General features: G+C 41.6%; 1 protein-coding gene across 1 annotated transcript in view; it reads right to left on the reverse strand.

Moving 5' to 3' along the window:
- Gyc32E (Guanylyl cyclase at 32E) overlaps window positions 1–25,834 on the reverse strand; it is a 533,171-nt gene that overhangs the window by 160,667 nt on the left and 346,670 nt on the right. The window contains exon 7 of the mRNA XM_067149664.2: window positions 6,576–6,731. Within this exon, the coding sequence (XP_067005765.2) occupies window positions 6,576–6,731 (156 nt within the window). The remainder of the gene's footprint in view (window positions 1–6,575; window positions 6,732–25,834) is intronic.

Below are 25,834 nucleotides of genomic sequence, written 5' to 3' on the forward strand. Positions count from 1 at the left end.
ATATATTCAAACTTCCAAGTGAATGGACTTGTGTTTTTCATTCGAGTTTAGGCAAAGACTTGCACCTTCGCCAGTAATGAACTTTGAGTTTAACTATAATTTCACAAGAATGGACATGTATTTTTCGTTGCCAAAAGTTATTCTGGGACGAGGATTTTCCTAGTGATGAACTCTAAAATTATTAATACCGCTCATATCGTTTTAGGAGTGTTGGAAGTCTTGATGTACAATTATCAAGAACTCTGCTTATAAGTTGATCATCCAAGGTTTTCATGGACTCAGTGCTACTAGTGACCTTGGGAACATCAATCCTCTCAGTCTCATTGGGCTGAGGTTGTACATGACTATCTACAACATCGCCTGGATCACCGGGGTTCAACCCGGGCCTCAGAGTTCGAGACATCTCTACTTGCCGCCAATCCAGACAGTCCAGCTGCCTCTGTCTGGAGTATCTGGAGTCCCTGGAATCCCTGGAGTCTTCTGGAACGTGCTTCAACCAGCTTGGCTTGGTGAGCTGGAGAACCCGAGCCATACTATTGGGATACGAGGAAGACAATCCATTTCTACTTAGAGGTGATGTGCAAATTCATGACTTATTTGTATAAACTCTTGTGCAATCAGAGTCAAAGTTTTTCTGTAGATAGGACCCTACCTCCTGTACCGAGCCCTAGCTACAATTAATCCAGTTTTTCGCCCTGAGAACTATATTCATGCTACTTTAAAATTTAATCTGAGAGTCGGGCTCTTTTACTGGTACAATATGGACCTCATAGGGTTCCTTCTGCTCTCCACTTCCTGTTGTATATTCTACCTCGTTTAATTTTAATTGTATGATTGGTTTTATTTTTCTAAATTAAGTGAGATTTTAAAACTCCAAATCTCAACCGTTAGAAGCATGATACAGGTACTCAATAGCAAGATCTATGAAGGTAAATCCGCCTTAATGGAACAGATTTCTGACAAGATTTTGAAAGTAAATTACAAAATTTCAGACCAATTTTCACAAGTTAATTTCGCCTTAACAGAACAGATTTCCGAAAAGAATTTCGAAGGTGGATGACAAGATTTCTCAAGCGAATACATTTTTATCCAGACAAATATCTCAAGTGTACGCACAGCTTTACAAAGTAGAACAGTGCCTAGAATAACAAATTTCAACAGTGGATGATAAAATTTCGCAGATAAATTCCCAAATTAGCGACGTCACCAATCAACTAACACAACAGATATCGGACATCAAGTCAAAACTGGGGCAGGTTGAGCAGATCGATAGTAGGGTAAGTCAGCTGGAATGGGACACCTGGAAGCTCAAGGAGGAGGTGGAAATCCAAGTTTCTGGCATCAAACAATAGGTGGAGGGGAGTATTTCTACCGTCGAGGGAAATTTTGGAAGCCGTATTTCTGCCATTGAAGGAACGTTAGAAAACCGGATTTCGACCATCAAGGAAGAGGTTCAGAATATGAGAGAGACCATCCTTCACGCGGTATAAGGTAGATTAAATCAAACAGAACTTATCGCCACGCCTTCAAACCCCTCAAACTGCACCGGCAATACAGGACACCTAGAATTGAAGGTGATTAAGGACATTCTTCCCTGAATTCCACGGGCGACTGCAACAGATCCCGACCAGCTTCATCGAGGGATCAGTCAGTCTACTAGGAAGGAACTTAAACTGGACTGACTTCAAGAGGGAATTCCTTGCTAGGTTTAATTCCGAACGGGTGAAGAGCTGTATGAAAAGAAAGCCGCTGAATGATGCACAACCTGCTGGCATGAGAGCTAGCATGTTCGTCCTCCAGAAGTACCAGCTCTTCAAGTGGCTGTATCCTGAAGGAAATGAGAATGAGATCTTACCAGATATCATAGAGCCTCTCCACGATAGGATTAGACTCCTAGTGAAGGTATCGCAACTGAGATACTTTGATGATCTGCGTAGAATCATCGCCCATTTGGAAGAAGAACACAAGAGTAAAGCCACGGAAGAGACCAAGAGGGTGGAAGAACGGGTCACCTGAAGAACAAGTGCCCAGCCTCGACGTCGGAAAACTAGGTCCGGCCCATTCTGGATTGCGGGGGATGGGACCAGGAGTGGCAATGTGCATCAAGACCTGACAGACAAGCAACCTTGGTCAAGTAAGAAAGGGATTGGTCAGATTATGAGCAGAACAGGCCAACCTCGCCCAGGTATCACCTTGAGGATAGGCAACGAGAATTTTTCAGCCATACTCGACAGCCAAGCAAGCCACTCATTTGTGAATGGGACTGTTGCCAGATTACTACTGCCTATGAAGTCTCATCATCTCGGAAGGGTAGTGGGAGCAGCAGACGTGGTAACCAATTCCATCCAAGGACAGACTAACCCCACCGCTAAATGCATGGACCTGCCTATTGTCGTTAACGTTGCAGTGATTCAGAACCTAATACCTGACATCATATCACGTCATGACTTTGTGATAGAATACAAAGGTGATCCTAGACTATGCAGCTCATGAAGTCTTTTTGGGAAAAGACAGACGTCTGAGAGCCGCCTGGCATGATGGAAATCTCCGGACTCGCAATGATACGGAAGTCGACGTAGACCTGGAAGATTTCCAGTTAACGAGTCTCCAACCAAGTGAAGAAGAGGAGCTGAGAAGCACCTAAAAGGACTTTCCACAAGTCATCACCAATAAAATAGGATGAACTACCACTGTAACACACGCCATTGAATGCAGCACCTCCTCACCCAACAAGCAACGCCCATATCCAATCAACCCGGATAAGGGCAACTTCGTCATTCAGAAGATTCAACATATAGAAGGACAAAGTCTCATCGAACCCTCGATAAGCTGTTGGGCTTCGCCTATCGTCCTACCGAAGAAGAATAATAGGGAGTATCAACTGTGTGTGGACTTCCACAAGTTGAACGAGAAGACTGTTAGTTATGCCTACCCTCCATGCCTGACCTGAAAGACTCGCTGAAACAAGTAAGTGGATCTAGGATTTTCAGCACATTGGATCTGAACACTGGATACTGGCAAATGGAGGTTGAGGAAAGTTCTAGACCACTGACCGCCTTCACGATACTGAGAGGATTGTACCAGTTTACAGTAATGCTCTTTGGATTGAAGAATGCTCCTGCCACCTTCATGCTACTGATGGATAAGGTATTGCCAGGATATGTTGGAGAATTTTGCCAAGTGTATCTTGACGACATTTTAATTCACAGCAAGAATTTTCAAAAACACCTTGTACATCTGAAGAAAGTGCTGGAGCGACTGAAAGTTCATGGACTGACTTGCCAACTGGAGAAGTGTTACTTCATTCAGTCCCGCATAGAATGTCTTGGCCATGTCCTAATCTCTGAAGGTTTAGAAAGGCAACCGGAGAAGAATCGAGCTATCGAAGAAGCCGAATGCCCGCAGACCAAGCGAAAAGTACGTCAGTTCCTTGGCTTGTATGGATGGTATAGCAGCTTCGTGCCACATTTTGAAGAGAAGACAATACCACTCTTCGATCTACTCCATAACTAACGCCCATTCCGATGGACCAGCAAGGAAGAGGTGGCGTTCCAAGGCACTAAGGCTGCGATATGCAACACTCCTGGTCTATCCCATCCTGACCCTCAACGGAAGATGTGCCTGCAGACAGACGCCAGTGACTCCCGGCCTAGGAGCAGTGTTATTCCAGGAGAGGAGTGCCGGCGGTAGGGACATCAATGAGTATGCCAGCAGGAAGCTATCTCCCACCGAACAATGCTACTGCACTGCTGAGAAGGAAGCGTTAGCTGTGGTGTGGGCCATGGGCAAATTCAGAGGCTACTTGGAGGGAAGAAAGTTCCAGCCACCGATAACGCTGCTCTCAAATGGTTGAACTTCTTCTCTGGCTCGAAATATAAATTTATGCGATGGGCTCTGTTAATTGTAAAATTTCATTTTGATGCGATGAATATAGAAGCGGACAGTTTATCTAGGCACTCGGCGATGGAACCTGAAGCTGGGTGCACCATTGACGAGAGGGACACCAGAGCGAGCTCACTGAACCTGTTCCTATGACCATCAAGAAGGAACTTGACCTGGGAGTAATCAACAATGGCAAGAACAACACAAGCCCTATAGGACCATGGCACAGTGGATTAGGAGACAGAACGCCGATATTCGACTTGTCCCGAGGGAATTCAAGATGTGCTACAAGAACTTCTGGGTTGACGGAGGACTCTTGATGTACAAATAACACCTCTCCGACATGCCTGCAATAGAGGTGATCCCTAGACAGCACACAACAGACATCCTCGAAAAGTTGCACGACAGCACTAAAGCCGGACGTCCAGAAGATGAAGAGACATATCAGTCTATTCGAAGAAGATTCTTCTGGGTCACCATGCGGAAATACATCCTTAACTATGTGAAAGGGTGCTACATCTGTGCCTGCACCAAGGCGAGCGACAGGAAGACAGATTCCAGTCAGCAAGGAAGGCGGCCGCAACGCCCATGGGAGGTTATAGCCCTGGGCTTGATGGGCCCTTACCCTAGAACACCAAGGGGTGAAACAGGACTCCTAGTAATCATCGACCTCTACACAAGATCGATACCAGAGGCCATGACTGGACACATCACCAGTCTTCTACAAGATGAGTTATTCAGCCGCTACGGTTATCCACGGTGCATTCTGTTACACAACGGGAGTCAGTTCACATCAAGAAAGTGGCAGCAAATGATGACTGAATGAAGTGTGGAGCACTGGACCACCCCTATCTACAACCCACGGGCCAATCCAACAGAACGACGGGACCAGGAGCTAAAAAGGCTGCTACGGGTCCAACTGATAGAACATCATCTGTGGGAACGTCAGATACCACAATCACTCTTTACCCTGTGACGACGCATCAACCGTGTCACTGGCTACTCCTCAGCGGAGCTGTTCCTTGGTCGACAGCTATACGACACCGAGGAATGGGAGATTCGTCCACCACCCATTTCTGCTCAAGATGATGCAGCTGTTTACCTAACAGAGTGGCAGCATGATCAGCAGCAGGACATAAAGGAAAAGCAAGCTTTGGCCAAAATGAGATTCCTTATCGAGGCCAAGGCTCAAGATGTCAAAGAGACCCCAATTTTCTTACCAGGCCAACAAGTACTGTGATGTAACCACCCAGTCAGTAATAAGATTGGAGGGTTTCACATAGGTTTTGCACGTAAGTGGGTTGGTCCCGTTGAGGTGGATAAGCAACCGGGCCATGGGGTCTACTTACTAAAGACCAACCCTCGTGTTAAGGTTCATGCACCAGAATTGCGACGAGTCAGCCAACCACTGTACATACGGAGTAAGCCTGGTACTGCCATGGGTCCACGTGGAGGAGAGGCTACTTATGACATGGCACAATCTGATCATGAGGTGCAGAACGCATTGACTACCACCAAGGAGGAGGCTGGCAGCGAGGTGACATCAACCCCGACACGGCACAATCTGGTCATGAGGAGGAGAGCACATCCAGCGATGTCGAGGAAGAGAGAAGATACAGTATAATCTACGACGAGTGACTGTTGAAATTGTTTCAAGTTATGGGGGGATATTGATGAAATTGTGTAATGGACTAATATAAGTTGGAAACAATTCTCTAAACCCTTGGGTAGATCGAGCTCGATTGGTAGGTATTATTATTATTGTTATTATTGTTATTATTATTATTATTATTATTATTATTATTATTATTATTATTATTATTATTATTATTATTACCTATGTAGTTACGTATGGACTTTATTTGGTGTAAATCATGGTCGTATCACTTATTATTTGTGTGTTATGTGATCTGTCTTGTATAACAAAACATGTGAGGTTATGTCACGATACGTTTGCTGTATGTATATTAATACGACTTTATTTAATGTAAGAGCATGTCATTAATAGTTTATAGTTTATTATTACCTGTAAATATGGCGTATACATCTGATGTAATATTCTGCAACACAGGGTAATAATCTAGAATAACGCACCTTTGTCACTCGAGTTTTACAGAATGTTCTATCCATTTGTACATAGGATATTGGAGAGTCGAGAAGATACGAGAAAGAATGTTGTATCATACTCTTCTAGAAGCCTGGCCAGGCAAAGCATATAAGAGGGCAGTATTGGGAGTTGAGTAGAGTTGTTGTGAGTACAAGTTGTTAGTTGAATTAAGTGTGTGCAATCATGTTGTAATTTTGTTGTGCTGGTAGTTGGTTGACATGCTAATGTAGCACTCAAATGTTTTGTTCATTAATGTGTCTTTATGTAAAACAGTGACAGGATCTCTTCTTTGTGAATACGATACTATATAGATCTCAGCTGGGTCTTTCAAGAAAGAAATACTTTCCAGGGCAAATTGCTGGAGGACTGAGCTAAAACTGGGCTTAATATTACATAATGGCAGAGCTCAATGTTCATAAGAATGTAAAGTTTGTCGGTGACCAAGGCTAGCTTGTTCAGCCCATAGCACGTATTTGAACTAAAGAGATTAACTATATCGTGAGAGCAGGAAGTTTGAAAGGTCGAAGGCCTCTCTGACAGAGTAAGATCAGCTGGTGTTGAACAGCAAGCAGAAATGGTGTTATACCGGTAAGTGATACGGTCCACTGCCCGACTGAGGACGGTACTGGAAGTAGCCTACAGGCTGCATGCTCATTCTCAGGCTGCCGTTCATCTCGTCATCGTCCAGTAGCGCCATCACAGTGTAGTTGCCCTCAGCATCCCCATTGCTGTCGATGAACACCTGCAACACCAAGTAAGTATTACATGTAGCCACTTGTCGTGTAAGCACAGTGGCCGCCATCACTGGAAGACATAAAAGATGGCGATGGACATTGTTGGAAAGTAGATGCTGTTGTGAGGCAGACAAGACAAGGGGATCAAGATGGGGGACTATAACTGTCATAGAGCTGGTTGTAAGCAGCAACTGCAGTGGCCACAGATTGGTAGAAGCTGGTAGTGATGTTTGATGAAGTGCAGTCATGAGAATTGCTGAAGAACTTGGTACAACAGCTACTCTTTCACAGGGGATAGACCAGAGGAGGGTGTGCTTCACAACGAGTGAGAATGTTTTGAGGTGTGATGTGGGGTTTTATTGCAAGAAGATCACCGGTTTGGGGAGAGGATGACTCTGAAATTCCTGGGAACATAATTCAAAGTGTATCAAACACTGTAATGTTCATCATCGAGATGGGTTGTCACACTGACCAAGTTAGTATCGAGGGATCACAACAGTGACTGGTTCTTCATGTTGTGAACTGCTACAGGTCATCTAGCTATTTGTTCTGCCCTTCCCCAGTAACGCACAAACAGTTTGTTCACACGTGAGGACACTGAGAGGCATTCCGCATCCCCATGAACAGCACTCAGTGGCCTAAACCAAACCATGTAACCGCTCCGAAGGCCTGCAGATTACAAAGTGTTGTGCGGTGAACAGAAAAAATCCTCTTGGCCGTTATTCTTGGTTTTCTAGAATGGCGCAGCTATCTCACTGTCAGATATCTGCTCAATTGTAATGACGTAGGCTGAGTGTACCTCAGATCCAGGTAAAATCCCTGACCTGGGCAGAAATTGAGCCTGGGGCCTCAAGGTAAGAGGCAGGCAAGCCATCCCTACACTGCGGGGCCAGCACTCAACACTCTACGATGGTAAAATTGCATCTATCTATATATATAAAATAAGAGTTTTGTCTGTAAATTGCTCAGAATTTAAAAAAAAGATGGTATTTATGTATTAGTCGTGTTCACAGTAACAAGAAAATGCACTTTTTCATTTTCCGTAATTTCTGTCTGTCTGTCTGTCTGTCTGTATGTACGTACACGCATCACGAGAAAACGGCTGAATAGAATTTAATGAAAATCGGTATGCGTAGTCGGGGAATAAGTCGCTACAATCTAGGTCATAAATAATTTTATTCACGCTGAGTGAAATGGCAGTTTAGGTGAAGGCCTAAAATTTAATTCTTAAATATTTATATTATTGTTGGTCGTATCATAATGAAAATCGGTAGGCGAAATCAGTGTACAAGTCGCTACAATATAGGATGTGAATAATTGTATTCACACTAACAAAAATGGTAGTTTAGGGGAAGGTCTAAAATTTACTTCTCAAATATTCATGTAGTTGGTGGTCTTATCTTAATAAAAATCGGTATGCAAAGTCGGGGAATAAATCGCTATAATCTACGCCATAAATAATTTTATTCACGCTGAGATAAATGGTAGTTTAGAGAAGGCCTAAAATGTAACTAACAAATATTTATGCTATTAGTGGTCGTATCGGTAATATTACATAACTAAAGTTATATAGTTTTAAATTTCTGATCATTGATGCCTTATACATTTGTGGAGAATTATCTAATTGACCGTACCTGTTCGCTACACAGCCAAGGAGTTTGAGCCTCCATGGACGTTAACATACTCTTGCTATCTACTTAATATGGGCTCCATGAAAGTAATAGTATAGTAGTCATGGTGATGTTTGATGCTGTTGTAGCAGAGGATGATTCTTTGTAAGAATAAATCAGTAACCCCATGCAGTGGCGGCTGGTGGTTTAAAAGTTCAGTGGTGCACAATTTTTACCAATGATATAATATGATTACAGGCTAATTTTCAAATCTAGATACATCAACTATACTTTTTTATTATTAAAAATAAAACAAACATTTTACATTTCTATTTTCAGGAATATTACTATAACGCATTAACTTTTTTCATTTAAAAGCTCTTTTACCATACTGAAATGAAACACTTTGAGGTAGCCTAATTCCGGTATTGAAAAAATATCCTTTTGTAACGTATCTGGTTTCGAAATTAAACGTCGCGTGGGCCTTCCCATTCGTTTCACCTCGGATTGTTCCTCAGCAGTCCGTTGCGGAAACGGCTCAGACATTAAAGACTGCACCGAATTCATGATCTGGCAAAATACCACTAACTGATAAAAACGCACAATAATAAAAACACACATGCTGACACGAATGTTTACACAATGAAATCAATAATCTACTTAGCTTGTACGCACATAACAAAGCTCACGACTATATTGAAAGAAATGGCGGTTTTTATTATCAAATTTAGAGACATTAGTTATATATCCAGCCACGGCCGACTTGATGCGTCGCTCTAGCCAGGACGAATAACTCCTTACCGAGCGCAGCGAGGGATCCAACCGGCCGTGATCCAGCAGATGAATTTCCATCCGGTGTCGCTAGATGACACTCCTGTTCTATAACAGAATCTCACATTGAGCAGCAACGGTCTCTAGCGACTTAGCTAGTAGTTGGTTACGTAGGAGCACGGCCGATTTGATGCGTCGCTCTAGGTAGCTCCTTAGCGGAGCGAGGGATCCAGTCGGCCGTGGTAGGAGGAGCCAGGTTGATAAACCTCCATTTAAGCAATGTATAAGAAGCCACGCCTATCTTTTCCTCTCCCCGCGCACCCCTCTAGCAGCCGAAAAGCACACTTCTAGTAGCCCCGCGCACCCCTCGAGCAGCCCAAGTTTCATCCTACCTCAGGTTGACTTCCCGCTGCAAACTTTTCGGCTCCTGCAGTGAACATCTAAGAGTAGCGGCTTGTAAAGTACCCTGTAGTCAATATCTGCTCTTTCAAGCTCTTGAAAGGTTTGTCTTGCTGAATGAAAATACAGTAGTTGAGTAATCCAAATGATAACACTTTACCTAAAATAAACATAAAAATTTAATGGGGGTAGCGCAAACCTGCAACCATATGGAGAAACCGCCCCTGACCCTATGACATTTCAGTGTTCTTATGAAGTAAAACATTACATAATGGTGCCGAAACCCGTTTATGGAACGATCAGCGGCTAGAAAGACGCGGACAGACAACAGTAAGCAGCATCACGCAACATCGCCGTATCAACAAGAAACCAGCTAACGCAAGTAAGATCTCTACTTACATTCAATTTCTTAAGCAACGGATATACATTTGAAGGAATATACGTAATTATGTACATTACGAACAGACTCACTTGAAGTGTTACGAACCATCATTGTACGTTTCAAAGTTCGTCGCAAAAACAGTGAATATTACAAGAGTGTAAAGCCTCTGTTGACAGGATCAGTACTATACGAAACCAACGCTTAAGGTTTGACCGTCGTAAAAACATAATACGGAAACCCGGACTGTTTACGAATGCAGAGTAACTTCAGGTTGCAGTAAAATACCAATTACATTACAGATATAGGTTAAAGACAGGAATACGGTAATGTCCATGTACGTAGTGTGTGTTATTTTCGTTAACGGTATTCGTGCATAATTCAGTTCAGGGAAACATGGAGAATACGAATATTAACGCACTTACTGCTCAGTTTACAGTTTCAAATGCAAACATTTTACAAACTGAAAGACGCATTCGAACAGCAACCAGATCGTCGGAAACTAGACTTATTCAAAGACTACGAACAGCAATCGAAGATGGCTATGATGACATCGAAATGGAAATATTAGCGCAAAGATTACACGAACTACTACTAGATTTGAGCGAAATTCAGAAACGGATACAGGCGTTGCAAGAAGACGATGCGAACGAACGGGATGCAGAAGAGTGTGAAAACCGTCAAATAGAAGGCCGAAAACTAATTGCAATAGCAAACAAGAAGATCAAAGAAATTAGGTTTCCCCAGCAGCAATCAAACGCAAATAATGACACAACTACTCTTCAGTCTGCAATCGTGAGACCACGCTTACCTAAGCTTGAAATTAAACCTTTCATGGGCACCTTTTCAGACTGGCCAAGATTTTATCAGCAATTTGAATCAGCAATTCATAATAATTCGGCAATTACGCCAGTTGACAAACATCTGTATCTATGGAACTTGGTAGAAAGAGAAGCCAGACATCTCATCAGTGGGCTGAAAATGTCAGAGGAAAATTACAAGATCGCACTTCAGAAGCTGAAGTGTTGGAATGTTGAAGTTTTCTCATAAAAAAATCAAATGTCATGTATCATATCTTGTACATATTTTAGGAATACAACATTGAGGTTATGTGTTGGTAATTCATATTAATTTAGTCAAGTGGTTTATCTTCATTTGTTTTATTCTTTGGACGTTTTTGAATTGCTATGTGTGTGTGTGTGTAAGTCAGTTGTAGTCAACAGCTCGTAATAAATGGATGTGTCATGAAGTTGGTGTTTCAATGGTATAAGTTTTGTCCTAAACGCGGTGTAAGCGAGCAGAAATGAAGATATTTTCAACAGGTTATGGGCCCAGAGCTCCAGAGCGGCAAAACGCCGCAGTAAATTTCGGTCAATATAAGTGGAAATTGAACAACGAGAATTAACGTCGGACGAAGCAAGTTGTGACATTATTGACGGTAAAAATGGCGACCTCGTGGACCGGTGAAGAAACACTGAATAGGAATGTGGCCAAGCTTACAGTGGAGAACTATTTTTCGTGGGCATTAAAGGTGAAACAAGAGCTGTTGTTGAAAGATGTATGGGAATCAGTAATAGGGTATTAGGATACGCCAGGTTGTCAACTGCCTCAGACAGAAACGAGACGGCGAGCGCGAAACAATGTGATCGCGTTAGCGGTTATTTTAAAATATGTGGGAGAAGATTTTGAAAGTGACATTGCAGATATTGAATCAGCGAAAAGGGCATGGGAAAAACTGGACGAGTTGTGCAATGACGGAGGGCTAGTGAATGGTGCTATGACCTTGAAACAGTTAACTCATTTTGTGAAGCCCAAGGACATGAGTGTTCAAGAATACTTCGCAAAAATAAATCACCTTTGGAGGAGAACTAGTAAAGCCGGATATGAATTCACAGATCAACAAGTTGCAGGAATGATCATCGGAAATCTTACAGAGGAATATGCAGCTTGTATACCTTCCTTGGAAGCTGATTTGGCGAAACTGACCATCTCGAAGGTGAAGACGAGATTACTCACGGAGGAAAGCAGAAGGAAACTTCAGCAAAATGGAGGAAAGGCTTATGACACTGGAAAACGTGAGGAGGATGAAGCTCAAGCCATGGTTGTTCAACAGAAGCGAGATATCAAGAAAGAAGACGTGGGACGAGGAAAATATAGTTGCTACAATTGCGGTAAACAGGGACATGTATCTAAATATTGTCGCAGTACCCAAAAGTGCTTCAATTGTGGTAAGTCAGGACATTATTCAAAAGTATGTCCAACAATGAAGAGTGACGAACCATCGCAGGAGAGTAAATCAGTGAATGCGAGTGGAAAACTGGTAAGCTCATAAATTATACATGTAGTAGATAAGGCAATGAGCATGGTCGTTTCTGTGGGAGCTGAGAAAATTAAAGATTGGTTGTTCGATTCAGGTGCGTCCCATCATATGTGTCCAACAAAAGAGATGTTTACAGACATGTTAACAAATGTAACCGGGAATGTAGAAATAGGAGATAACAGTAAGCTGGATATTAAAGGTATAGGTAAGGTAAAAGGAAAAATGTCCACAGGATGGACAATTACATTTACAGACGTGTTGTATGTACCAAACTTAGGTGCAAATTTAATATCAGTTGGTAAGTTAACCAGCAAAGGTTTCAAAGTAGGATTTGCAGGTGAGAAAGCAGTGGTTGTAGATAAGAATGGAGATGAAACATTGTTTGTTGCAAACAGGAGGAATGATGTGTATGTAGTACAAATAGAGGGGAGATATGATATTGTAGGTGTGAGTGACTGTGATCAAATGATAGATCAAGAATGTAATAACAATGTAGTATTTAAAAGTGTTGGGCAGCTTAGGTTGTGGCATGAGAGATACGGACATGCACATTCTGAAGCCTTGTTTAAATTGCCTATGTTAGAATTGAAAAGGAGTAATGACATTAATACTTGTTCTGTATGCATTCAGGGGAAACTAACTAACAAGGGAGTACCTAAATCTTGTGAGCGTAAGGTAGAAAAACCACTTGATGTTGTGCACACTGATGTAATTGGAAAAATTAGTCCACCATCACTTGGGAAAGCTCAATATGTTGTAACCATGATTGATGAATACTCCAGATTTAATGTGGCTGTATGTATGAAAAATAAGGATGAAGTATTAGAGGTGTTTAATAGGTATCAGGCAAATGCAGAAAAGTTACATGGTGTAGGAATTAAGGTGGTGCAATCTGACAATGGTACAGAGTATACATGCAGCGGGTTTGAAGCACAATTGCAAAAATGTGGTATTACTCATAGAAGGTCAGTACCGTACACTCCACAACAAAATGGATTAGCAGAGAGGCAGGATAGAACGATGTTTGATACTGTTAGATGTCTATTGATCCAGTCAAGGTTACCAAAGGAATTCTGGGGAGAAGCAGTAATGACAGCAGTGTACTTGAGAAATAGGTGCCCATCCTCAGCAATAAATTTTCAGATACCGTATGAACTGTGGTTCAGTAGGAAGTTGGATCAGGAAGAAATAGATAGATTGAAAGTATTTGGATGTCAGGCATGGGCTGTGAGGGCAGACAGCAGGAAGTTAGATCCCAGAGCAGAGCCATGCGTTATGATAGGGTACGAGGCAGGTACTAAAGATGGATATAGGTTATGGAGTCTTGAAAGGGAAAGAGTAATAGTGAGGAGAAGTGTCATATTTGAGGAGCAGATATTTCCCTTTAAGGTGAAAAGTCCTGGAATTGATATCAAGGAAAAGATAAATGTACCAAAGGCAGAGGGTAGTGAAACATACTTTGACATACTGTGCACAGAAGATCCAGAGATAAAATTAGGGACTGAGTTAGACACAGAGGACGGAGAGGAACAACTAGAGGTTGAGTCTATAGCAATACAAGAGCCAGGTAATAGTCTGAGAAGGTCAATAAGACAGAGGAAAGGTAAGACTTGTGCAGATTGTAAGGCAGTGATGGAAGTAGGCATGCAAATATAGTAGTACCTAGAACAGTTGAGGAGGCTATGTCAAGCCGAGAGTCTGGTAACTGGATGGAGGCCATGAAAGTAGAGATCAATGAGATGAGAAAGAAGGATGTTTGGGAAATTGTAAAAAGACCAGAAAATGTCAAGATAATTAGTTCTAAGTGGGTGTTTTCATTGAAATATGACAATGAGGGTAACATTCAGAAATATAAAGCCAGGTTGGTTGCCCAAGGTTTTAAGAGACAGATGAACCTTAGTTTTGATGAAACATTTAGTCCTGTTATAAAGAGGAAAACAATGAGACTGTTAATAGGTATTGCAGTACGTAGAGGCTGGACTGTAGAACATCTAGATGTAACTAGTGCTTACTTAAATAGTGAAATCAGTTGTACTGTATACATGGAGCAACCAGAATTGTTTGTAGAAAAGGATGTCCAAAACTATGTATGTAAATTGAAGAAAAGCATCTATGGACTACCTAATTCGAGTAAAGACTGGAATGCTTGTGTTGATGCTATAATTAGAAGACTAGATTTTAAGAGATGTATCAAAGAACCATGTGTGTATGTAAAGGAGTGTTGTATTATTGGCTTGTATGTTGATGACATTATTGCAATAGGTGACAAAGAGGTTGTTAAGTTGGTTAAAATAACGTTGGCAGATGAGTTAGAGATTAAAGATCTAGGGAAAGCTACAAACTTATTGTCAATAAAAATAGAACAGACAAAAGAAGGGGTTATGTTGAGTCAAAGTTTATACATTGACAAATTACTTGCTGATTTTTCCATGAGGGACTGTAAACTGAGTAAGACTGTTTTACCAAGTGGGTATTCAGCAGCTGAAAATGATCAGCAGGAATTTGATTGTACCATTTATCGCAGTTCAGTAGGAAGTTTGCTATATTTGTCAAATAATACTAGATCTGACATTGCATTTGCGGTAAGTAAAGTTAGTCAGAATTGTCAAAAACCTAAGATTAAAGATTGGAAAGAAGTGAAGCATATCATGAGATATTTATGTGGTACTAGAGATTTAAAGTTGTGTTTCAAAAATTGTGAGGAGTCGGTACAAGTGTTCTGTGATGCAGATTGGGCAGGAGATACTAAGTCTAGAAGATCAGTGAGTGGTTATGTAACCACTGTGGCAGGGGGAGCAGTATCATGGTATAGTAAGAAACAGAGTTGTATTGCTAGATCTACCATGGATGCTGAATACATGGCAATGGCAGAGGTATCTCGAGAAGTAACTTGGATGAAAGATTTGCTATCAGAGCTAGGGCTGGAAAGCTTTATGGATATACCTTGTAAAGTTTTTGCTGACAATGCAGCAGCAATTAAATTGAGTAAAAATGATTTTGTGAGTGAAAGGTCAAAACATATTGACATCATGTACCATGTATGTAGAGAACTGGTAGAAAAGGGGTTAATTGAGTTTGTATATGTAGCATCAGTGAGAAATGCTGCAGACTTTTTCACGAAGAATTTATCAAGCAACAAGCTTAAGAGTTGGTATAAGCTTATAGGTTTGCGGTGAGAGGACAATTGATTGAGGAGTTGTATTTTAATTTTTTTTGAGAAAAGGGGGGAGTGTTGGAATGTTGAAGTTTTCTCATAAAAAATAAAATGTCATGTATCATATCTTGTACATATTTTAGGAATGTGTGTGTGTGTGTGTGTGTGTGTGTGTGTGTGTAAGTCAGTTGTAGTCAACAGCTCGTAATAAATGGATGTGTCATGAAGTTGGTGTTTCAATGGTATAAGTTTTGTCCTAAACGCGGTGTAAGCGAGCAGAAATGAAGATATTTTCAACATGAAGGAACGCTTCGACAACATTAAATTACAGCAACAGGAACATATCGGTTTCTTCCGTACCTTGAGAGAAAATTCAGATCCAACTACTACCGAGTTGAGAAGCATATATAACAGTTGCCAGATGAATATTGCAGCTCTTAAGGGACTTGGGTTTGATGCCTGCATGCTTGGTTCCTTTTTATCTGCAGATATTTTACGTGCCTTTCCAAATGAAACCAAATTCGCCTGGTACACTACGCAGGGCGATGATGGTAACTTGGATGCCCTGATGAATTTCCTGGACAAATGGGTACTCAGCAAAGAAAAATCAGAGAAGTTGAACGAGTTCAGTGACAGTTTAGGGGAACAGTTCTCTACAACAATGAGTCTACACACCAGTCAATACAAGAAAGAAATAAAAAAGAGTAAGCATACTGAACAGCAAAATAATCCACCTAAAATAACGTACAGCGATGAAATAAAAACAAACCCAATCACATGCGCCTTTTGCGATAGAAGAGGCCACTGGAGTAACGAATGCCATAAAATAGTCTCAGTTGCAGCCAGATCAGAAAAATTAAGGAAAGATGGACGATGCTTCATCTGTTTAGGCAAAAACCACAAAATGAAAGACTGTAGAAAGAAAGATCAGAAATGTCGAGTCTGTAATAACACAGGACATCATAAATCCATTTGCAAATCACCCTTGAATACAATAACGGCAGTAACCACAGGGGAGTAACCTACGAAAGAAGCAACTGTTACAGTCGTCCATACTACAGAGACAAGGAATATACAATTGCATGAGATGTTTTTGAACACAGCATTAGTATGGATTTCTGATCGCAATGGCAATCAGCATATGACAAAAATACTACTTGATGCCGGAAGTGAACGCAGTTATATCGTCAAAGATCTAACAGATAAACTAAACTTGGAAAACATTGGAAAAGAGTCCTTAATTATTTCAACTCTTGAACATCACGGTAAAGCAACAATATGCAACCGAGTACGATTTCAACTTACAGGAGCAGCCACGGGAACTGCAATCAAGATAGAAGCTTTAGAAGCTACACATACTTTTCAAGCTCTGAGACCAGTCCCAATGGATATTAGGCAACAATTCAGCAGTTTAAAATTTGCAGATGCGGATGAAATATAGAAGAACATCTCTATTGGAATATTAGTTGGCGGTGATTACCATGAACGTATCTTCCAAGATGACATCATTCGCTTATCAGACTCGCTCACCATTCGCAGAAGTAGTTTTGGTTGGATTCTATTTGGAAGTCGCACTGGGATTTCGATAAAAGAAACAGATTCATACTTCATTCACTCAGAAACAGACAACCTATTGAGGAGATTCTGGGAGCTAGAGAGCATCGGAATCAGGGATGATGAAACTCGCAAATTCACAGCCAAGGAACAGAAGATCTTGACAACAACCAATGAACAATTTGCGATAACTGAAAGTCGGTGTACAGTATTCCTACCTTGGAAAAAGGATTAACCTAATCTACATGACAACAGGAATATTGCGTTAAAGCGTTTCGATAGTTTGAAGAAGCGATTTGTAAGAGATAAGAACTACGAAGAACGCTATGTACAAGCAATGCAGAAACACATTGAGAACGAACAAGTTGAATTCTGTAGTGGGGATCGTATTTGACGCTTCTTCACATAAGAAAGGCGAATTGTCTTTGAACAGCAACTTAGAATCTGGCCCCAATCTGAATCCAGATTCAACAGCAACCTTACTTCGGTTACGAACGTTCAATAAATACATTGCAGCAGACGGGAAACAGAGCTTTTTACAGTTGATTCAGAATGAGAAAGACAGAGATTCCACTCGTTTTTTCTGGTTTAAAATGATTTGTTCAGAAGAAGGATGGCTGAGAACCAACGAGACCAAAATATACCGTTTCTGTCGACTCCCGTTTGGCCCGTATCTGCTGGCAGCAACTTTAAGACAAGTAGCAACGGTGATGAAAGACAAATATCCAAACGCATTAAGAATTCTAGAAGACAACGTGTATGTTGACGATCTAGCAGCAGGCGGAGACACGGATGAAGAATTGATAGACATTTATACAGAGATGAAAAATTGTTTCAATGAGATCAGCATTCCACTTTCCAAATGGTTATCAAACTCAATAACAATGAACCAGATGTGGCGAGAAACGAAAGAAGTGGTCCGCCAAAATACATCTATTTTAGGCATTCCAACTGATACGGATACAGATGAATTCTACTTCTCGGTCGAGAATACCGTAAGTACAGCAGCACTCATGCCATGTACTAAAAGAGTTGTCCTGAAGACTGCAGCAAGAATTTACGATCCATTAGGCCTCCTATCACCAGCAACAATTACAGGAAAGATTATTTTCCAAGAAACTTGGCTGAGAAACCTCGACTGGGATGAGCTTTTGCCACATGATTTAGTTCAGAAGTGGAACCACTGGCTTATAAAACCAGAAGAGTATTGGCCGAAATCAGTTGAAATATCACAAACAGAACTTGATAAAACAGGAACAGAACAAAAGAAAACAGTTTCCCATGCTACCGCAGCTAAACAGACAGAAGCGATTTTCGACATTACAAGATATAGCAGATTAACCAAAGTTCTCAGGATTACAGCATGGATTTGGCGATTTACACGAAATACACGCTGTCAAGAAAAAACGTTAGGCCCACTCCAATTAGACGAAATTCAAACTGCAAAGCTGTTTTGGATTAAACATTCACAGAGAGAATCGTTCCAAGAAGAAATAGAAGCACTACAGAAAAGGTCAGAACTACCCAAGCAGTCCAAAATTAGAAACTTTTCTCCATTCATCAAACATGGCATTCTTAGAGTTGGTGGACGTTTACAATTTGCCAGTTTAGATGAAAACGAGCAACATCCCATTATTTTAAATGGTGACCACCATTTCACAAAACTGTTAGTAGAAGAAGAACATAAAACCCAATTTCATGTAGGGACTCGAATTTTGTTGAGTATTTTAAGGACAGACTTTTGGATACTTCGAGGACGACAGATCATCAAGAAAATCATTAGACAGTGCTTACCGTGCAAAAAACTGAAAGCAAAGGCAGCTTCGGAAGTTGAACCCCCTCTTCCGGCAGAACGCGTAACTCCTAGCAGACCATTTGAGACCACTGGTGTGGACTTCGCAGGTCCGTTATACACCAAGAATGGAGGCATATTACAGAAAAGATACATTGCATTGTTCACATGCGCTGTCACGCGCGCTGTACACTTGGAGCTTGTGACAGATATGAGTACGGAGAAATTCATTCATGCCTTACAGCGATTTATTGGACGAAAGGTTAATGTCGAACAATTTGGTCCGATAACGCACGAACATTTAAGAAAGCTGAAAGAGAACTTAACACATTATGGGAAAATCTGAAAACAGAAGACATTGTGCATTTTTTGAATGGTAAAAATATTCATTGGCAATATATAGTCGAACGCGCGGCTTGGTGGGGAGGATTCTGGGAGAGAATGGTACAGACAGTGAAAAGCTGTTTGAAGAAAGCCTTAGGAAGCAGGCGGTTCGATGATGAAGAAATTTACACAGTTCTCGTCGGAATTGAAGCAACAATCAACAGTAGACCCTTGACGTATGTGGAAAACGATCCTCAGCATCGTACGCTGACACGAGCACATTTTCTTATTGGTAATAACACAACAAGGCTACCAGACAGAAAGACCAATGTTGAAGATAGTAACAAAACAAAGGAAGAAATGAATCAGATGTGGATAGAAAAACAGTCTGCACTGAACACATTTTGGAAGCAGTGGAGGAACGAGTATCTATTGGATCTAAATCGTTTCCATGAAGTTCAGTAACGGAACCAGAATCGTCCACTTCTTCAACAAGGAGATCTGGCGCTGCTAAGTGACGATAAACTACCAAGGCAAATTTGGAAGCTAGCTAGAATCTCCAAACTCATCATGGGACGAGATGGGAAGATCAGGTCCTGTGAGTTGACTGACAAAGAGGGGAGAGTGTTTCGAAGACCCATTCAACTGGTATATCCATTGGAGTTGAGCAACCGTGATACGGCTCAAGGTGGGGAGTGTGGAGAATTATCTAATTGACCGTACCTGTTCGCTACACAGCTAAGGAGTTTGAGCCTCCATGGACGTTAACATACTCTTGCTATCTACTTAATATGTACTCCATGAAAGTAATAGTATAGTAGTCATGGTGATGTTTGATGCTGTTGTAGCAGAGGATGATTCTTTGTAAGAATAAATCAGTAACCCTATGACATTTCAGTGTTCTTATGAAGTAAAACATGACAACATTGTTACCGTATCGACTATGATCACAGAGATATTCATGAATTTGAATTTTTGTTACCAAGTCCATATCAGAGCCGAGTCAGGAGAAAATGGGTAAATAGAATTTAATTAAAATCGGTATGGGAAGTCGGAGAATATGGAACTACAGTCTACGCTAAAAATAATTTTATAAGACGCCTTAATATCACAGAGTCGAAAGAAAACGAAATGTGAAAGCCTACAATACAGAAAGCTCATAAAATTGATCAACAATAGCATTACATTGATCATTGTTAGTGATGTGCTTCGTGTCTTCTGTTACCACTCATTTACGACAGACAGGATTACTGCTGCGTACCGAGTATTTTTTTAAAATCTGCCTTACGTCGCACCGACACTGATAGGTCTTCGGCGACGATGGGATAGGAAAGGGCTAGGAGTGTGAAGGAAGTGGCCTTGGCCTTAATTAGGATATAGCCCAGCATTTGCCTGATGTGAAAATGGGAAACCATGGAATACCATCTCCAGGGCTGCCGACAGTGGGGTTCGAATCAATTATCTCCCGGATGTAAGCTCACAGCTGCGCGCCCCTAACCACTCGGCCAACTCGCCCGCTCGTACGGAGTGTAACAGCCTGTCTGAATATTGGCGGGAAGTAGATGAAGAGTTAGATGCCTTTCTTCTTTAGCATGCCATTCCTCTGGTTCATACATTTTTTGCTACTACTGGTACGTAACACACTGGTTCATTCATCATAGCATTCGAGCTATTCAGTCCCTACTCTGAGGCACTTATTGGAATGAACAGTGTGCGTATTTAACAGAATAATGGCAGAGGAGTGTTCGCGACTGTCTGCGGCCTGGTCATTCCAGTTCTGGAACTTTGGACTGTTAGATCGGCACCGTAGTGCTGTTCGATAAAAGTGAGAAAATGTACGGTTTTTCATTTGATCGAGTATTTTATCATTGCTTTTAATCGCTACTTTCCTACTGACCTTTGTGTTGAGTAGTATAATTGGATGGTTCGGCGGCCTCCTCCTCCTCCGGCTCTCGGGAGAGGCCTCCTCCTCCACCTCAGCCAGTGGCCTCCCAGTGGCCACCTCCACCTCCACCTCAGCCAGTGGCCTCCCAGTGGCCTCCTCCACCTCAGCCAGAGGCCTCTTCCAGTGCTGCCAACTTAACCTAACTAGCGCGAGATAAACAAAGCCACGTGCTTTATGACAGACAACAACGCACCGCTAACCTCAGTACTGCCATCTTGACGGGCCTAAACCTCAGTAGTGCCAACTTAACCTCACAAGCGCGAGGTAAACAAAGCCACGTGCTTTTTGACAGCCACGTGCTTTTTGACAGATTTGTAAACAAAGCCACGTGCTTTTTGACAGACAACAACGCATCGCTAACCTCAGTACTGCCATCTTGACGGGAATAAACCTCGGTGGTACCAACTTAACCTAACTAGCTCGAGATAAACAAAGCCACGTGCTTTTTGATAGCCACGTGCTTTTTGACAGCTGTCATCCGCCATCTTTAAACTACAGAGCGCTGTGCTGCCCTCTTTCGTCACCTGTCATCGGCAGTGCTGCCATCTTGGCGGGCCTAAACCTTAGTGCTACCAACTTAACCTCACTAGCTCGAGATAAACAAATCCACGTGCTTTTTTGACAGCTGTCATCCGCCATCTTTGAGCACAGTGCTGCCCTCTTTAGCTACTTACCTTTGAAATGTGGTGGCGGATAATTTGAAAAATGCTTTTTGACAGCAGCCATATTGCATCGTGCTGCCCTCTTTAGCTAGATACCTGTGGTAGCAGACAATTCCACGTGACAGCAGCCATCTTTGAGCACCGTGCTGCCCTCTATGTGGTGGCGGCAAATTGAAAAATTCCACGTGCTCTTGTTTGGAAACAAACTCACGTGCTTTTTTGACAGCTACCATCCACCATCTTTAATCAACAGAGCACAGTGCTGTACTCTTTAGCTAGATACCTTTGAAATGTGGTGGCGGCAATTTGAAAAATTCTATGTGCTCTTGTTGGGAAACAAAGCTACGTGCTTTTTTTGACAGCTGTCATCCGCCATCTTTAATCAATAGAGCACTGTGCTGCGGGCAATTTCGTTAGCTGTCATCCGCCATCTTTAATCCAGAGAGAACAGTGCTGCCCTCTATGTGGTGGCGGCAAATTGAAAAATTCCACGTGCTCTTGTTTGAAAACATACTCACGTGCTTTTTTGACAGCTGTCATCCGCCATCTTTAATCCAGAGAGAACAGTGCTGCCCTCTATGTGGTTGCGGCAAATTGAAAAATTCCACGTGCTCTTGTTTGAAAACATACTCACGTGCTTTTTTGACAGCTGTCATCCGCCATCTTTAATCCAGAGAGAACAGTGCTGCCCTCTATGTGGTGGCGGCAAATTGAAAAATTCCACGTGCTCTTGTTTGAAAACATACTCACGTGCTTTTTTGACAGCTGTCATCCGCCATCTTTAATCCAGAGAGAACAGTGCTGCACTCTATGTGGTGGCGGTAAATTCCATGTGCTTTACAAACCTATGTGCTTTTCTGACAGCTGTCATCCGCCATCTTTAATCTAGAGAGAACAGTGCTGCACTCTATGTGGTGGCGGCAAATTCCACGTGCTTTACAAACCTATGCGCTTTTCTGTCATCCACCATCTTTAATCTAGAGAGAACAGTGCTGCACTCTATGCGGTGGCGGCAAATTCTACGTGCTTTACAAACCTATGCGCTTTTCTGTCATCCACCATCTTTAATCTAGAGAGAACAGTGCTGCACTCTATGCGGTGGCGGCAAATTCTACGTGCTTTACAAACCTATGCGCTTTTCTGTCATCCACCATCTTTAATCTAGAGAGAACAGTGCTGCACTCTATGTGGTGGCGGCAAATTCTACGTGCTCTTATTTGGAAACAAATTCTACTCGCTCTTCAGCTGTCATCTACCATCTTTAATCAAGAGAGCACCGTGCTGCCCTCTTTGTGGTGGCGGATAATTTGAAAAAATTCTTTTCGACAAGCAGCCATCTTTAATCCAGAGAGAACAGTGCTGCCCTCTTTAGCTACTTACCTTTGAGGCGGTTAATTTGAAAAATTCTAGCTGCCATCTTTAATGAAAAGGGCATCGTGGTGCTATCTTGCGGGTAATATTTTACGTCACAGCTGTCATCCACCATCTTGCATTGCTAACCTTAGTGCTGCCCTCTTTAGCTACTTACCTTTGACAAGCTGTCACCCGCCATATTGCATCGCAAACCTCAGTGCTGCACTCTATGTGGTGGCGGATAACTTGAAAAAATCTTTTTGACAAGCAGCCATCTTTAATCAACAGAGCACCGTGCTGCCATCTTTAGCTACCACCATCTTACATCGCTTACCTCGCTGCTGCACTCTATGTGATGGCGGTTAATTCGAACAAGTTTAATCACGCATCGGGTAAGCTAGAGTAAGCACGTGCTGCAGTGATGACGTTATCATGCATGTTTAAACCCGTTCGTTGACTAAAAGCTTTAGTCTTCGGGAAACAGTGATAGAGTGTGGAGTGCAAACATGACGAAAACATTAATAGTTGATGTGCAAGGCTTTAAAGTAAATGGAAACAAATTTGTGTTTAAAGAGGTGGCTGTGTTAGATTGCAGTGTGTTGTGGGCTCCAAAACTTGTTAGTTTAGTATTTAGTCCACCGTTCCCTTACTGTTTGCAAACAGATGAAGATAAAAAGCAGACTCAGTGGATTGAAAACAATTTAGGTTTGAAGTGGGAAGAAAAAGGAATACCTTATCGTTTTCTACCTTTAATGATGAATGCACATTTGTCAAGAGCAGATCTTGTTCTTTTAAAGGGTTGTGAAAAGAAAGAATGGTTGCGTGATTTTCTACCATCATCATGTGAAGTTATCGACATGCATGAATTGGGGTGCCCATCATTTAAAACTCTTCCGAAAGAGCATAGTAGAGAAACAACTAAACAGTCTTTACAACATGTAGGTATGCTCTTTGATTGGTTGTGTCGCAGTGCATGTCGGGAAGTGAACAACATATGTAAAGTGCAGTGTCGAAATAACCTTAGTGTAAAAGAAACATTTGTAGAGTAAAGACATCATGTCATTTCTAACAGATACTAAGTGTAACGCAGTTGAAAAGGCGATCGTAAAGTTTTATGCATGCAAAAAGAAACTAAACACTTTTACTGAAGAAGAGTTAAATGCATTACCAAAGGCATTTTTGGTCAATGTAGCTGCGAATGCTGTAAAGAAGATTTGGGATAAGGTGCCTCGTGAGTGGACTCAAGATCCTGTTTTGTCAGAGCTTCAAACGTGTAGTTTACATCATGAACACGTGAGTTTAGCTAGAAGACCTTCTGTGAGACAGTGCCGTACATGTCAACTAATTAAACTGTATCACGGACCTAAAACTAACGAGTTGTCTTCGCTTATAAACACTTATCATGGCTGTGGAGAGAGTAAACAAGGAAAAGGTGAAGAAACGTGCTGGGAGAAAGATGAGGAAGCATGTTGGGCGTGGACTCATCAATAGAGTGATTGATCTTCTTTTCTTCGTGCTTCATCTCCCCTGCGGCCCTAGAACACGTTCGCCTGATACGTAGTTACATGCTGCCTGCATAGAGTGTAGCTGTTAAAATCTGCTTCGTAAAGTTATGCTGTGTGTGTGTGTGTATGTGTTATTACCTAGTGCTTTAGCTGCTCAGAAGAATATAGCAGCACTTGTCGTTGTTGGTGCAATAAAACGAAAAACTGAGTGACAAAGACCGTAACATGAACAAAGGATAAAAATGAATGTATATAGTCTAAAATAAATATGAATTGTCAAAACATATTACAGGTGTTGTTTAATCCTACAGCATGTCCTAGTGACTTAGAAGAAAGGAAACGTAGAGGATTAAAAGAAAACACACATAAGATTTAAAGTATATCCTCTTTATTAATCCATGAATTAAAGCTGTTATTAAAACCAAGCCATTTAACATACAGTTTATTACCACGACGTCGAATAACACGTTCAACTAAATAGTGATCAGGATATTTTGTTTTCTGCAGTTCTTCGATGTAGAATCCTCCTTCAATAGGCTGTCCTCTGAGATCGCGAAGTAAATACGTAACTGGATTAGTAAGCTTAACACTTCTGATTTGAAAAATTTCAGTGCTCCAGTTAGGTGTGTATCCTTTTGCAAAGATAGACTTGTGTTTGCTGATGCGAACGAAATCACCTTCTTTAAAGCGATGACGACGTGGATCAGCTGTTTTGATTACAAGATGAATAGCATCTAGACGAGGTGTATTCTTTGTAACAAGACGTGGCTTTGTTCCGATAGTGCGATGAGGTGTATCGTTGTAGGTAGATAAAAGTCTAGGTAGCAGATCAATCCAACGATATGAACCTTGCGCTGTAAATTCTCGCCACATCATTGTTTTGAGTGTACGATTAAAGCGTTCTACAACACTTGCCTTGAGATTACTGAACGTAGAGTAGTGTTGAATGCCAAGTAACTTGAGGTAAGAAGAAAAATCCTTGTTGTAAATCTCTTTACCTTGATCAGTTTGAAGAAGCCTTGGGCAGCGTTTCGATTCTTCAACAATATGTTTAAATGCTTCTTTAACTTGAGCTGCTGTTTTAGAACGCACGGGTTGTGCAAAAGCAAACTTTGAGTACACATCGATAACAGTAAGTAGATACTTATAACCCTTATTACTAGAAGCATATGGAATCATTTCTACTAAGTCTGCTTGCCAGAGATCATCTTTTCCTCGTGTAATAACGCGTCTGCGACAGTAGGTGCGACGTGCTGGTTTATGTAACTCATGTGCGATGTTTACCTTTACAGGTGAGATCTTCTCTTGACGAGCCATTACAAAATAATACCGGCATAACGTAG

The sequence above is a fragment of the Anabrus simplex genome, chromosome 6 (genome assembly GCF_040414725.1).
Source record: "Anabrus simplex isolate iqAnaSimp1 chromosome 6, ASM4041472v1, whole genome shotgun sequence".
In the NCBI taxonomy this organism is placed as follows: domain Eukaryota; kingdom Metazoa; phylum Arthropoda; class Insecta; order Orthoptera; family Tettigoniidae; genus Anabrus; species Anabrus simplex.